General features: G+C 37.2%; 1 protein-coding gene across 3 annotated transcripts in view; it reads right to left on the bottom strand.

Moving 5' to 3' along the window:
• The window catches only part of MEGF10 (multiple EGF like domains 10), an 84,311-nt gene that overhangs the window by 49,611 nt on the left and 20,080 nt on the right, over nucleotides 1-14,620 (bottom strand). For all 3 annotated transcript variants that reach the window (XM_068177545.1, XM_068177543.1, XM_068177544.1), the window contains exons 3-5: nucleotides 12,693-12,794; nucleotides 11,912-12,012; nucleotides 6,803-6,895 (exon numbers count right to left, since the gene is read on the bottom strand). In XM_068177545.1, the coding sequence (XP_068033646.1) occupies nucleotides 6,803-6,895; nucleotides 11,912-12,012; nucleotides 12,693-12,794 (296 nt within the window). The remainder of the gene's footprint in view (nucleotides 1-6,802; nucleotides 6,896-11,911; nucleotides 12,013-12,692; nucleotides 12,795-14,620) is intronic.

Here is a 14,620-nt window from a genome sequence, read left to right as displayed (position 1 = left end):
GGACATGGCAAACAGAAACTTCAGAGATGAGTCAAAAACCCCAGGAAACAAAGCCAGCTACTCTGAAAACTAAATAAAAACATCCTGTAGAAACCTTCAAAGCATTATTTCATAAAGCCATGGATTATTCTCCATGTAATTTTTTTTTAAATTTTGCCCTGTTCTAGTCATCTCAAAATGCTATGAAAATGGCACATGTATATTAATAAAAAAAAACCCTTTTTTCCTTCAGAGAATCACTCATAATAATTATAAAATACCAATGTCTTTTAGTAAAAGACCTACTTTACCTACATCCCAGACACAAAAATGCATGGAATTTTTTTTTTTTTCAGAATGCCATTTCTATTGGATCTGGAATTTTCTTTCAGTCTTTTGTTTCTATCTGATTGCATTTGTTATACTGTAGGGCTTTTACCCTGGGGCACATTTTCATTCTTACTTTTTGTTTTGTGTATAAGAAAGGATTTTTATTCAAAACGCTAAGCTTAAACTTAATTCAGGGTTTTTTCTTGTTTACTTTATAAAAGCCTTTTGATCCGTGAAGTGGAAGAACAATGAAAATGTGTTTTTCAGATCCTATGAAAGACAGGAACTATATGCCTTTCACATGCCATAAATTTCCAAGACTCTTTAAAGTGCTTTGGACAGCAGAACACAAGGATGGATAATTGATAAGGAAAACACACACAGATGGTTGTTGGTGTTCATTTTATCATGTTACTGAGATAAAACCTTTTAAAAATAATTATTATTATAGGAAAAATTTTAAGAACCTGCTTGTAGTGCATCCTTTCCATGACCCTGATTTTGCACAGATGTTCTTGTAGAAACCATAAGTTAGCTTTTTTTTTTTTCTTTTTTCAATGACTTGAAGGTCATCTCAATTGTTTTTCTTTAATTGGCCACAAATGGTATCCTTCACATCCTTGAAAACCTACTAAGTGAGCCACTGAAAACATATAAGCCTGCCAATATATAAGGCAGATTGAAATGAAATCAGCACAAAAAATACTTAAGCACTGTTAGTAGGGGAAAAAAAAAAACAACACAGACCTTAGTTTAAAAATCAGCTTAGGCAAACAGTACAAATTACTGGGTTTCCAAAATGGTGAAAAGCAGAAATGAAAAGTTCCTCTGGTCAGAAAAATTTTACAAAGGAATGAAACTATCACCATTTACTGGAATGCCTTCCTTTAAGTAAATCTCAACATAAGTAAATTTAATAACTCTGTTTTGTAGAAAGTGATTTTTTTTGTTTCTACTTTTGCTTACAGACTGTAATTAAGCAAAATTCTGATGCATAGCCATAAAATCTATTAATTTCCCTAGGACTTCCAAACCAAAATGGTTCATAGCACCAAAAATATACTAAACATAAGAATTTTCTTATTTCAAATGCATAGTTGTACTGAACCTCTAGGAAAGCAGAGGTGCTATGTAGCCCTGGAAGTTTTGATGCCACCTACCACAGTGACACTGCCATGACTGTTAAAAATGAAGGTGATGGCAACTTCCATTAATATCTGTTTTTCCTATTTGCACCTCCTCTGACTTACTGGTGGGTTAGTTTCTCAACTCAAAGATATTCAGCCTGGTTAGAGGGGAAAATGAAGTGTTCAGCTGGAAAAGCTGAGGAGAAGTCAGTCAGGGAAGTTACAGCAGCAATAATTACAGAAGAATTATGGGTGGTGAACGTAGGGAAGACACATTAAATATGAACAGGTTAAATCCAAGATTATTTATAACCTGCTGGCACTTTTGTTCAGGAGCTGGGCTGGGCTGCATTACTTGAATAAACTATTTCTCTACATTTTCCATAAAAGTAAAATAGCTATCTGCCAGGACACTCTGCAGTTTTGCCTGTGTGTTTACCAGCTCCCCAGTTCTGGGAACCAAGCCTTCCTAATGCAAGGATGTGGTTGAAACCAGAACTTATTTCTGCAGCCTGCTGGATGGCCTGGAAAACTCAGGGATGACCTAACTCCCTAAGCATATCTTGCAAGCTGCATTAGTCAAAAAAAAAAAAAAAAAAAAAAAAAAAAAAAAGAAAGCAATACCCTAGCCCAGAAAAATCTCAGTTTGGGAGGACTCTGTGCCATCAGAGTGTGCAAGGTGGTTCCAGGCAGGTTTCACAGGGGCTGTCTCACTGGAAAAGTCACACATCCACCCACCTCTGCAGGGTTAAAGGAAATCCAGGGCTGCACTGGGAAGCTGGCACTGCCCGTGGCTCACGTGAGTGTCTCACACACAGCAGTGCCAAGGGATCCAGTTTCTGCCATGGCCTGCATCTGCCAAGTCCCATGAAGAAAACAGCAAGATTTTCACGGATTTTGCAAACTTTACAAAACACCCATGGCTGCGAAGGAAATCTGATAGCAGCAGAGCTACTGTAGTTTAAAAGTTACCTTAATAAGCCCATTTAAAGGTAAAGGTTTCTCTGAGGTGCAAGGCTTAGACCTGCAGCTTAATGTATTAAGGAAAAAAATCCAGTTTTCTTCTCATGCTTTACAAAACCCTGGAGACAAATTACGTCTTCGTGCCACTTTTTCTGCTCCCATGACTTCAGACTATAGTCCCAATAAAGCTCTGCTAATCACCAACAGAATCAAATTACAAATTAAAACCCAGTGATTCAAACAAATCTCAAGATTACTTCAGCACAATAAAAATGGAAGAATCCCACTCCCATTTTCAGAAACAATCCTAACTGTGCTTTGGTAATAAACCAAAGACATGTCACTTCCTTTTTTTTTTGCTTTACCACTCATGCCAGCTGGTGGGATCACAAGGCTATAACCATTTCAGACGAGTCAGTGTAATATTGATTTTTGCCTCTGCTCCAGCTTATCCAGAAAGTGTCCTATTGATTTTGAGGGAATTATCTGCGGACTGCTAGGCATGATAAGAAAAACAAAGTGGATGTCCTGGTTTTGGACAGGACACCCACTGAACTGCACACCCACTCAAAACTGACAATCAGGTTCATGTATTATCCATTATAATACAGATAATAATATAAATAATATCATACATGTATATAAATAATATAAATAAATAAAATTTATAAATATATAAAAAGGAAACCAATCTGAACTGCACACCCACTCAAAACTGACAATCAGGTTCATGTATTATCCATTATAATACAGATAATAATATAAATAATGCCATACAAATATATAAATAATAGAAATAAATAACATTTATAAATAGATATAAAGTCGTGTTTTAGGAGTGTGAGCAGAAAACAGGCAGAAAACATAAATTACAAATGTACAGTAGGGTTTGATCATCTCCACATCTACACAGACATTAGCACATAATTCAACTATTAACACAACTTCTACAGAAGACTATTTTATTCCCAACCTGTACTCAAAAGCATTTTTAAAAAACAACCCAATCTGACACATGCCAGTTAAAAATATGATAAAACAGTAATTCAGTTTGGGAGGGAAAAGTTGTGCCAGTTTGTTTGTTTGTTCTTCAATAAAATCTGTTTGTTTAACCTATATTTAGCACTCTGTGCACTTTTATTAATATTGTAATTGTCCCTACCCCAGAACTGTCCAACTTACATTCCTGGAATTCACAAGTATTTCCTCAAAGGGGAACTGACAGCTTATGGATTGTGCTGATTCACTTGCTTCTCTCACTCAACACATCTTCTGTCCACTCCCTTGTCCTGACTATTTTTCTCAGTCAATAAATTTGTATTAGAATAAATTGTTTTCCATTACTGTCATCTCTCCCACCAGAATGCAGTGTTCTGCAAAGGAATGGTCTCTTCATTCAAGAGGTGTTTCCTCTCAGATATATCTACATTATCATCACCTTCTTGATCCACCTCACACTGACTTTCTTTCACTGCAAGCAAACACTGCCTAATACACTCTATTTCCTTTAAAGAAAAAGAAAATAGCTGAAGAAAAATTACACCTTGTGCAGGAAATGTTCCCCAAGGCAACATTTAATTAACAAAACTCCTAGGCCACAACTCAGGTTTTCCTTGCTGAAGAATAGATCCAATCCTGTCTCCTGGTCAGCTGGGATGTAATTTTTTTCAGAAAGGCAGAGGATGTGGTGAGGAGCAGAGTTATACTCTGGGTTAGAATTGAGCACTGAAAAAAGACAGGCTCAGCACTCTGGTCAAACCTTAGGCCTCCTCTCCCTAAACTGAGGGCAGCCACTAACCTAAACCATTCAGGAATTGGCAAGGAGTCATAGCAATAAGGAGGTAATATTTGCTACAAAAGGAAATGGGAGTCACCCAAAAAATTTATTCCCTCCTGAGAAACAACAGATAAAAATCAGTCTCGGGGGCTGGCAGATGGACAGATGCTGTAACAGGACTAAATCAGTTCTCAGATACTTGCAGATAAAATTCCTTTATAAGGAGAATAAACAATTCCAGTAGAGATAGGACAGCAATTTGGAAGAAAATTTTTAGTTTTGCAGTTTTACAAAATATTTGGTCCCTAAGTAGAACAGTACCTTCCAATATGCGTGAGTCCATGAAAATGAACAGACAACTACATCTGGAAGTTGGCCTAATACCTCACCCTTTGAGGACAGTATCTACTTTTCAGTCAGGGCATTTTATCTGGTCATCAGCAGCCATAAAATCCCTGAACCTCTGCCTTACAAAGACAATGGCCTGTCTTTCAAATATGGGTCCACATGTCAGTTAAGTAATGAAAATGTCTATTTGATGGACATTATAACAGTAGGGCAATATGCACATATTCCTACTGAATTAATAACTTGCTATATAAAAAAAAAATTTAAAAGTACAGATCTTTATTTTGTATCATTGTACCCTTCTGTGATTAAAACTAAAACCAAGTTGGGGATCATGCAGAAAATACAGCTAAAGGCAGAGTATCAAAATCTTTTACATAGGGCAAGCAACAAGAAAGCTCAGAAAGCCAAGCCCCTCTCACTTACTGTTATTTCCAACACTATCCACTATTCTTCAATTCAGTTTGACCTGTGCTGTAGCTCTTCACATAAGGAAATCGTGGACAGATAGCAGCAAACGTCAGCTCTCAATCTCAGAAGGACAAACAAGTGAAATCAGCAACTTTCTTAGGTTTGTCCATGCAGAAGGGGATAAATCCTAGAACAAATGTTCCTGTACCACATGCACAGAAATATCCCCTTCCTCAGCTCACCCCCTTTCTCCTATGGCTACACCAGTAATCCCAAACAAATTTTGGCAGCTCTAGGTAGCCCTAAAGTCCCCCAGGAGCCTTTAGGGGATCACCAGCCTCTCCAGAGATCACAGTTCAAAGATACACAAAAGGCAACCAGCTGAGGAAAAAGTAGAGGAAAAGAGCTGCACGTGTACTCAGAGTGAATTATACCAGACACAAACCCTGTGAGAGGAAGGGTTATTTCCAAAGGCAGATTTAGAGGTTCCTGTCTCATCTAAAGCACACTTTCAGACTTGAATATCTCAGTAAATAACAGTATTTTCACAATCTGTGCTGTCTAATGATTCACATTTCTTCTGCATGTTTGATTAGTTACAGAAAAGCTTAATACATAAGGTTTTCAGAAAGAACGATAGCATGTTTAGACAATTTATTTTGACAATTCAGTGCATTAGATTAAGACCAGTCTTACAGCAACACTCTGTTGTGAAAGAACAATGGCTCTTTCAGTTTTATGCCTTATGCAAAACTTGGGTGTTTCTTTGGAGCAATATATGAATCCCATGTAAGCATACATGAAAACTACACAACAAATGTAGTAGTTAAATTTAAAATAGTTAAATTTTTCTTCATGCCAACAAATATGCTGCTGGAACAACAGATCAGTTCCAGATGAACTGAGTTATGATAGCAGCTTGTTTGAAAATTGAAGAAAATAACATATCCCCTTTTTTTAAGAAAGACAAATGAGAGTTGTTAATTTTATAGGAATAATGTACTAAGTAAATTAGCAGTGTAATACCTTTGCAATTTGTTTGTTAGAAATTTACAAGGTCTGTGGACTTTAACTTGTAAATACAGTTGTTTTTATTGTTAGCTAAAATACATTTCTTTCAACTGGGCAGTCACTAGCAGAGACCAACCTTGAACTTATTTGTAACAAAATATGTGGTTTTATGTTAGCCTCAAAAATACATTTTTAAAGACATTAAAAAGGGGGCCACAAGGCTGGAACAAATAAAGAATTATAATGAATTGAAAAATAGCTTTGAGAAACTGTATTTCAGCCAAAGGGAAGAAAAGATAATGATTTGTGTTCTGCACAATTCTGCTCTTCTCATCTCCTGCACATGCTCTTATGGCAAAGGGAAAGGAGAAGGAAATGGGAGAAATTTGACCAGAGTACAATGGAAAGACATTGAGAGTTCAGGGAGTGAAGAGTGAAGGGAAAAATGGTTGAGTCAGTGGCAGAGTGAAAAAGAAGGACAGAGTTGCTAGGAAGGCTTTCCTCATAGCTTTTAAATGTGACCTGGCACCATCAAACTTTGCACATTAGTAAAATTAAAACTGTGAGATTTTCTTACATGTAAAATAAAATTATGTCTTTGCTCCAGACACTGTACTGTCTGCATGTTTCTAAGTACAAAAAAAAAAAAAAAAGCTCATTAGTGCTGCTATGTGGGAACAGTGTTTGCAAGTAAATGAAGAAAAATCAGGTTACACAGAGTAACCTGATAACTCAGAAAAAAGCTCTGATCAGAAGAGAGCAGAAGCCCAAGCACAGAACTGATTATTATCTGTCGAAAAGAGAGGACAACACCATGGAAAGAGTACAAGACAGGCAGAAGCAGGTGAAAACTCACCACTGGAGCAGTTGGGTCCTCCCCAGCCAGGCTCACACTGACAGGTGTTGGGAGCAATACAACGGCCATGGACACATTTATCAGCACAGTGAGCTGTCAGAGAAGGGAATAAAAAAAAAAAACCAAAAACACAATTACAGAAGTCCTACCACTAGGGAAAATATTCTTTAAAATAGTCCTAATCCAGTTCTTATGTGTCTGAAGTACCTCTTTAAAGCAAAATAAATACCAGTGTATTAATGTTTGGTGGCATCTCTTAAAAATGTGTTTCACTTCAGTCTCTTCTATTTCTCCTAAGTTTGAAGACTCCAGCTAAAAATGTGTTAGCATTTCTCAAATACTTCAGAGGAAATTGTCCAAATTAAATGAAAAAAGAGTCAAAGTACGATCCAGGTTGGAAACCCATCTGACCATGGTCATGGGCAAAAGGCTGTGGTTGGTTGAAACTTGGATGGGGTGACTTCCATAGGTCCCTTCCAACCTCAATCATCCTGTGACTCTCTGCAGCAAACCCTCATGCCAAGAAAAAGAGACGAACTTCAGCAGGCATCCAAAGAAATGCTCTTTTGCAACAGCATGGATAAAATATGATTTGCAACACACCGATATCTTAGTATCAACTTTACCAAATGATTGCACAGATCAATTGAAGAATAAACAAAAAGTGACAGAGATTGAAGTAAAGCATGATATATAAACCTTATCAATCACTGCAGCTTTTATTGTAAGTGCTAAACAGGGCTACCTTAAATTTATTCTTTTTTCTTTTTTTTTTATGATTCTCAAATATATTTGTAAGCTAAGTCTTACTTTGAAACAGATCTTTTGTTTGACCATCTAAGAAAAAAATGAAAAGGCTTTGATATCCAGCATTATCAATAACAGAATGTAATACACCCAAGAGGAAGAATCTCTGACCAGTAACAATTTGCTGGCATCATATTAATTAATCAATTAATTAACAAAATAACCCTAACTTTCCAAAATACTGTAATAATTTCCTTCTACTCTAAACATTACTTCTACTCTAAACAATAATAAAACTTAGAAAATGTGCACAGGATGAGATTTTCCTTTGTACCAACATTTCCAGAGAAACTAAAGCAGAAATCTGACTGCTATACAAATGAATACAAAGTTATCAAGGGGAAAAAGACAAAGTGGATGTTAAAAAGAAGTTTAATGGGGCTACATATGAATCACCGTCGTTCTAAATGACTGAAAATATTCTAGAGTAATTAGGTATTTAGGTAAAATACTTACAAATGTTCTGGGTTTTTCTCAATTAAAGATGATGAAGCACATTGGTTATCTTTACATTTAGTGTGTCCAAGAAAAAGGAAAACCACACAAAGATCAATGAAATAAAAAATTTTGATTATCTGGGATCCCAGTCATTAACTGCTTATTTTTCAGTCTTTAGTTTTCATCCTCACCTATATCTAAAAAGCTAATTTTCAGATGTGCATTAAAATGATATTCATTAGAAATCAACAGGGAGAATAATAATTTTTAAACATTTGATGAAACAAGGCATTAACACAAAGCATTGTTGCCTATTTATGTGTTATGGAAAGACTGAGTTTAAATAATACATCACAATTTTCCATTAGTCTTGTAACTTGACGTGAATCACTTGTATCTTTGAAGATTCCTTCCTAGTTAGTGCTGCCGCGGGCACTGAGGCTCTCCACAAACCAAATGTGTGAAAAACCTTGCCAGCAAGCTGTGAGGCAACAGCAGGTCACTGTAAACATGCAGTGTGAGCACTTGTAGGAATAACCCAGGGAATGCAAACATGCTCAGCCCAAATTTGTAAGCACTGAGCCTTAAATACAATAAGGCAATGCTCCACCACCTCCTCTGTGAGACAGCTGGAGCAGAACAGAAAACTAAAGAAGAAACCAGACCTATCTCCTTGCACTGCCCCTCAAGCCATCCTGAGCACATGGATCCACATTCTGAATATACATAAAAATCTATTCTCTGGCCAAAAGAAGTTATTCTCCAGACACCTTCTAGGCTAACTGACTCTTGGCAAGTGAATCCTACATCTGTAAGAGACAGCACATGCAAAAAAAAAAAATATTGCAGTGGACATGGGGATGAGAGAACCAAAATTTACTACACAGAGCTACAAAGAAGTGAGGACAACATAAAAATCACCTAGAAGAAGCTGAAAAGATATGAATGACCAGGAACAGATAAACTACTTTCTCTTGGTTTTCTATGGAATTGTTGGGCACAGCATTAAAAAAATAACTTATATGCAGGTGCAGGTGAAAAACTTAACTTTACGGTTTTTTTTGGTTTTTTTTTTTTTGACCATTGTGAAGAAGCAGCAAAAACTCCCTGGCAGCAATTGCCATGTCTTCTTTTTTTGCAAGGGAAAGCTCAATTATTGTATAAAAAGCTATCTGGGTTTACTCTTGCACATTTGCTTTTACATCTTATTTGTCCTTTCCTTTTGTGCCTTATTGTTTTTTCAAGATCTTTTCTACTCTCTTGCCTTCATTACTTGATGTTTAGAGAAAGCTTGAAAAAATGTATTTTTATCTTTGATGTAAGTTTATGCATGCATTTTAGGATATGTTGCCTTTTCACTTCGAAAAGCCAGCTATATACCAGTTAACATAAAATTGAAACACTTTGGATGTAATTTGCACATAAATTAAATGACTACAAGATTTAACTCCAACTTCCTCCAAATTAATTGAAACAAGCATTTATCGTGGGAAAAAATCAATTATCTATTAAACTACGTTATAAACATGTTTTTTTCAAATAAATCCTTCACTTCTATACTGTATACTAGAACATACCTCTTGTTTGATCCTTGCTTCCTGTGCTTGATGGCAATTTGCTGGCAAAGTGAGTGATATCCAGTTATACCTTAAGATGGATGGTGCATTTTCTATTTCATGTTTTGAGGGAAATCAACAGGCATAGTTCTGCATTAAGGCTCTTAGAAATGTACTACAATGCTAGAATCTAAGCGAGGTAAATGCTCAAGCTGCCAGGAACAATCAACCTTTGCTTGTGTGTCCATCTACAAGAAAGCCACTAGAAAATGTCTTAAAACCTTTAAAATCTTTCTTTTCAGAAACATACTAAAAAAAAAAAAAATGCACTTTTGGAAAAAGTTTCTAGTCTGTAGCTAAGCCTAGCATTAATATGCCAAATCTTCTAGTAGTTGCCACAGATAGTAGCAGACAAGTGGCAGGAAATTCTTCAGAATAAATAACAAATTTATTCAATCACCCAGCTTGGGGTGGAGCTGCCATGAGTAAGCTCCTTAATAGAACTTCACAGATTTACTGTTCTACTTTTGTATCTGCATATAAACTGCATTTGGATTACCTCAGCAGGTGCATCAGGTCTAAATGTAAGAGTAAACATAGCAACCTGAGGTGCAGTTAACCTACTATTCTACAGAGGTGCTGGCAATAGTGAAGACAGAGGTGAGAAATTTGTACATTATTTATATCCTCTATAAACAGGAGTTTCATGAGGACAGCACAAATCACTTTTTTTTAGTGAAAGTGAATTAGTACATAGTAACAAGATATCTGCACTCTTACAAACAGACCAAGTACTGACTCCATATAATATTGGATTTAAAATTAAAATACACTTTCTTGTCAACCCACCTAAATAAAAAATGAAATGGCACAACTAATAAAACACAGATTCCTATTATTTTTGAGAAGCAGCAATGAAATTTCAATTCACGCAATGTCGAGTCAGTAGACTTTTCTAATTTACCTTTCTAAATTGAGAAGTCAAAGGAACAAACAAACAACAAAATATCAACAACAACACAAAGATTTTAGCCTTTTAGAGGCATCTTACATCCTTCTACCAGGTAAACAAAGCAATCCACACTGCATGGAAATAAAACTGCAGTAATGGAAATGCTCCAGCTGGAGCTGAAGGTCTCTCTCTTTCTTCCAAGGTCAAATAAATGCAAACTCAGCTACACTGAAGGATCTGTACTTTCATATAATTTAAAGTCTAAGGAATTCCACAATCACTTCAGAAGTCAGAGTAGATATGTCCCGAGTATCATTATCTGGCATATTTTTATGTGGTAACAGGAAAAAATAGTATGTCCAATGGTATTTGAATTGTTCAGCTTCTGAATATCATTGTGTTAACACAATGAATTTACTACATATGCTATAGCTATGCAAAAGCTGTTGTCGCATAAGAGAATCACCATCACATCATGAGTCAAATTGTAACACACTTCAAAAAGTATTCTACCTAATAAAAAAGTTAAATATCATTATTCACACATGCTGTATAATAACCAAAAGTAGTCAGAAATTAGTTCTTGTAAGTCTAATATATACATATTACAAAAAAAAGCTAAAATCATTGTCAATCTGATATCAGATATATTAATTTTTTTAAAAAATATTTTGACCTTGCTTTTGCACAAGCAGAAAATGTTTTGAATCAAAGCTATTTTTTTTCCAAATTCCAGGATGTAAAACATGTTCTTAACAAATACCATTTTCAGACCTCCCTAGTTCTGCACAAGGCCACACAAGAGAGAGAAAGAACTGAACCAAGGCTGCCTCCAGACTCCCCAGACACAAATTTTCCCAGTTTGGGTTAGATGAGGAGACAGGGGTGTGTGCCACCCAGAAAAGGTGCTGAGACCTCCAAAGAGCTGTTACAGACCTCTGTGTGTGCAAGAGAGGTTCAGCAAGAGGATCTGCTGGGGTCTGTTCCAAGGAGAAAACACTCCCATATCCCTCGTGGTTTTAAACCTTGTGTTTATCTACCGTGTTGGAAAACACACTGATGCTTGCACTGTGCATTTTCCACACAATCATTAGCTAGAACCACGCATCAAGGCTGGCTGGCCACTCAGACATCTGAAATCCAGCCATCCTGTCATCTGCATCTGCACGGCCCCAGCTGGCTTCAGTGAGAGCTGCACATGCATCACTGGTGAGTAACTGAGCTCCTGCAACTCGGCCTCCACGAGCCACCCATCAGAGGGGAGTCACACCAGCACAGTGATGGGTGTATGCAGTTTCAAAGCAAAAAAAAAAAAAAAAAAAAAAAAAAAAAAAAAATTAAAAAAGCTGAACTTACGGACACACATTTCCCTGCTTTCATAGAATCCAGGGCAGCACTGGGATTTGCGCCTGTACATCGTTTTCTCACCATGTCTGTAGGCAGTACGGTAACTGATCCTAAAGAAAGGAATGAGTGTTTGTCACATACCTTGGTTCAGAAACAAGACAGGATATATTCTTGCACATTTTAAAAAACATTCAGGTGTCATAAGAAAAGAAAAAAATGTTCTGAGTGGTTGATTTATCTGTCACCAATTTCAAGAGTCCAAGGGCCTTAGGTTCATTGCTGGTCAGAAAATAGGAAAAGGATGGGGAATTTTCCACTTGTAATGGTTCATACTTATCGGCATATTCCTCTGAGGAAAATGATCTTTGCAGCTGTCACCAGTTTTTATTCATTCAACCCTTGCTTGTCTTCTGCTTACACAGGAAGTTTCCTTTAACAAATCTTTTTACTTTTATTTCAAGAAGCATACACTAACTTCCCTCAGAACACAACACTGCAAGCAACAAGGGGTCCCTGTGATATTTCTGAACAAATACACCTTGCAGGGTCTGGAGAATTTAGTTTTTCCCAAGCTGTTTGCTTTCTGTTAGCACTCCATGGGATGGTACACCCCAACCTGCTAACAAAATGTATGTGATATTGCTTGGACAGGCATTTGCCAGCTGACACAGATCACAGCAGTCAGACAGGCTGGACACTACAGCTAAAAAATCCTACATATCATGCTTGATTTTGAAGCAAGAATCTTAACAACATCAGCAATTTGACAATATTAGGATTTATACATCACCTGTGTCGTGTGCACTTGAACCAGTTTAGGATGTCAGTACAACTGGTATAGTAAATCTGATCAAAAGGATGTGGATAGGACTCTTGCACTGTAACTGAGTAACTGGGGAGAGACAGAGAGAAAAAAGGGAGGTCATCAAGCAAGTCCTTTTAGTACAGTCTCATTTAAGTAGGTCTTTTACAGAATCATGTTAAAGAATGGAATAAATATAACAAAATACTCATGTCTAAAAAAATGAGACAGAAAGCTTGCAAAGAAAAATAAGCTTGCAGAGAGTCACCATGTTTCTACTGTGTAACACATTTGATGAAATTCCACTACTGACATTTAAAGAAAAGTAATGTTAACCTAACTTTTTTAAAAACTAGAACACCTATATCTCAAATAGGCATCAACTGGAAGTAGGGCAAAGGGAATTAGCTGTTCTCCTGTGGAAACTTTTATTAATGCAACTAGATAACTGAACAACTAGTTAAGGAGCCAGAAAATGAGGTTTCTTCTATTATCATCCAAAATAGAAAAAATAGGACTTTCTTAAAAATTTCTTGTAAAAACTTGATCTGGGCCTATAGGAAGACATCCAGTGCATTTAGATACTAAGTGAATGTTAACACAGAAATACACCTGAGTAGTAATTACTGAGAAATTACACTACAGGCATACCACCAAACAGTCTATACAGCAATCAGAAATTAATGAATACTGAACACCATACTTCCTTTTGCTTACTGGATATTTTTTTACAGAGAACCACCCACACCACACCACACCCCCAGAAATACTACGCAAAATCCTACTTTTTTTTTTTTTTTTGCCAAAATACACAATTATACAGTGTCATAGAAACAAATCTACACTGAGAGCCTCCAAAGCTGTCAGTAGGGCAAGAGGAGCAGAGCCCTGTCGCAAAAGGGGAAAATATTGAATCATCCTAGAAAACTCTTTGAGATTGTTTGTGCTGGCAGCCAGTCCTGGATTGCGCAAGGGAGCTTGAAAATACAGGAATGCATGGCAAGCTCCTGCAGCAGGACTGATTCCCAGGACCCACCAAAACACTAAACAGCCTGCCCAGCTCTCCTTCTCTTCCACTCACACCCTCTCTGAGCCCTGAGCCTCCACTGCAGGGTGACAGCCACAGTCTCCTCATCCTGCAGTCACCATCTGTGCCAAGGGCAAGCACATCCAGAGCCACTCACCCCTAAATGCACACACCCTACTCCATGTTTTCCTGCATGAAGGCCAGCAGCCCTAATCCACCCAGCTGTCCCAGCCCAACAAAACACCAGTGGGATGCTGGAGCTTGCCTGAGGCTCTGTGCTCTTGCCCTGAGGCTCTACCCCTTCTCACAGTTTGTTTGTAAAGACCATTTTAGTACTGACTGAGGTCTATTTTTTATTTAAAGCATACAACAGTGACAGTGACAGTCAAGAGCTTCTGTCTGGCACTTTGCCCTTTCGTACTTCTGTCCCTTTGTCACCTGCTTTGGGCAGCAGCGTGAACGTTTCACTAAGTTTATTTGGAGCTCTGCCCTGTTTGTGAGATAGCACAAGAAGGAAAAAATGTTCATGCAACAAAGTGGGCATGCTTGCTGGATGCATTTTTCGGTATATTTTTCCTTCTGCAGACTTTGATTAGATACTTTTAAATTATATTATGCAGTGTAAATAGTTATATTCAGGGTTTCTTTCCCATTTTTCTTTCACTATGTTGTCGCTTCCCCCAAAACCACTTCTGCCTACAAAAACTGTACACAAAGCACACACAATATAGGGCAGTATCCCGTAACACTGTAGACAAATGCCTGACTACTATGAACAGGTATTTAATCTGGTGACTACTTCATATACACACTGTTGCATGAACTGTACACAGCAGCTGAGGCAGAGGTGACAAATGCTTCACATGAAGCTGAGGTAAATTCCCAAGGA

This window comes from Anomalospiza imberbis, chromosome Z (assembly GCF_031753505.1).
Source record: "Anomalospiza imberbis isolate Cuckoo-Finch-1a 21T00152 chromosome Z, ASM3175350v1, whole genome shotgun sequence".
NCBI classification, from domain to species: Eukaryota; Metazoa; Chordata; class Aves; order Passeriformes; family Viduidae; genus Anomalospiza; species Anomalospiza imberbis.
Note: the sequence above shows the minus strand (reverse complement) of the source record. Positions and strands in the feature narration are given on the sequence as shown.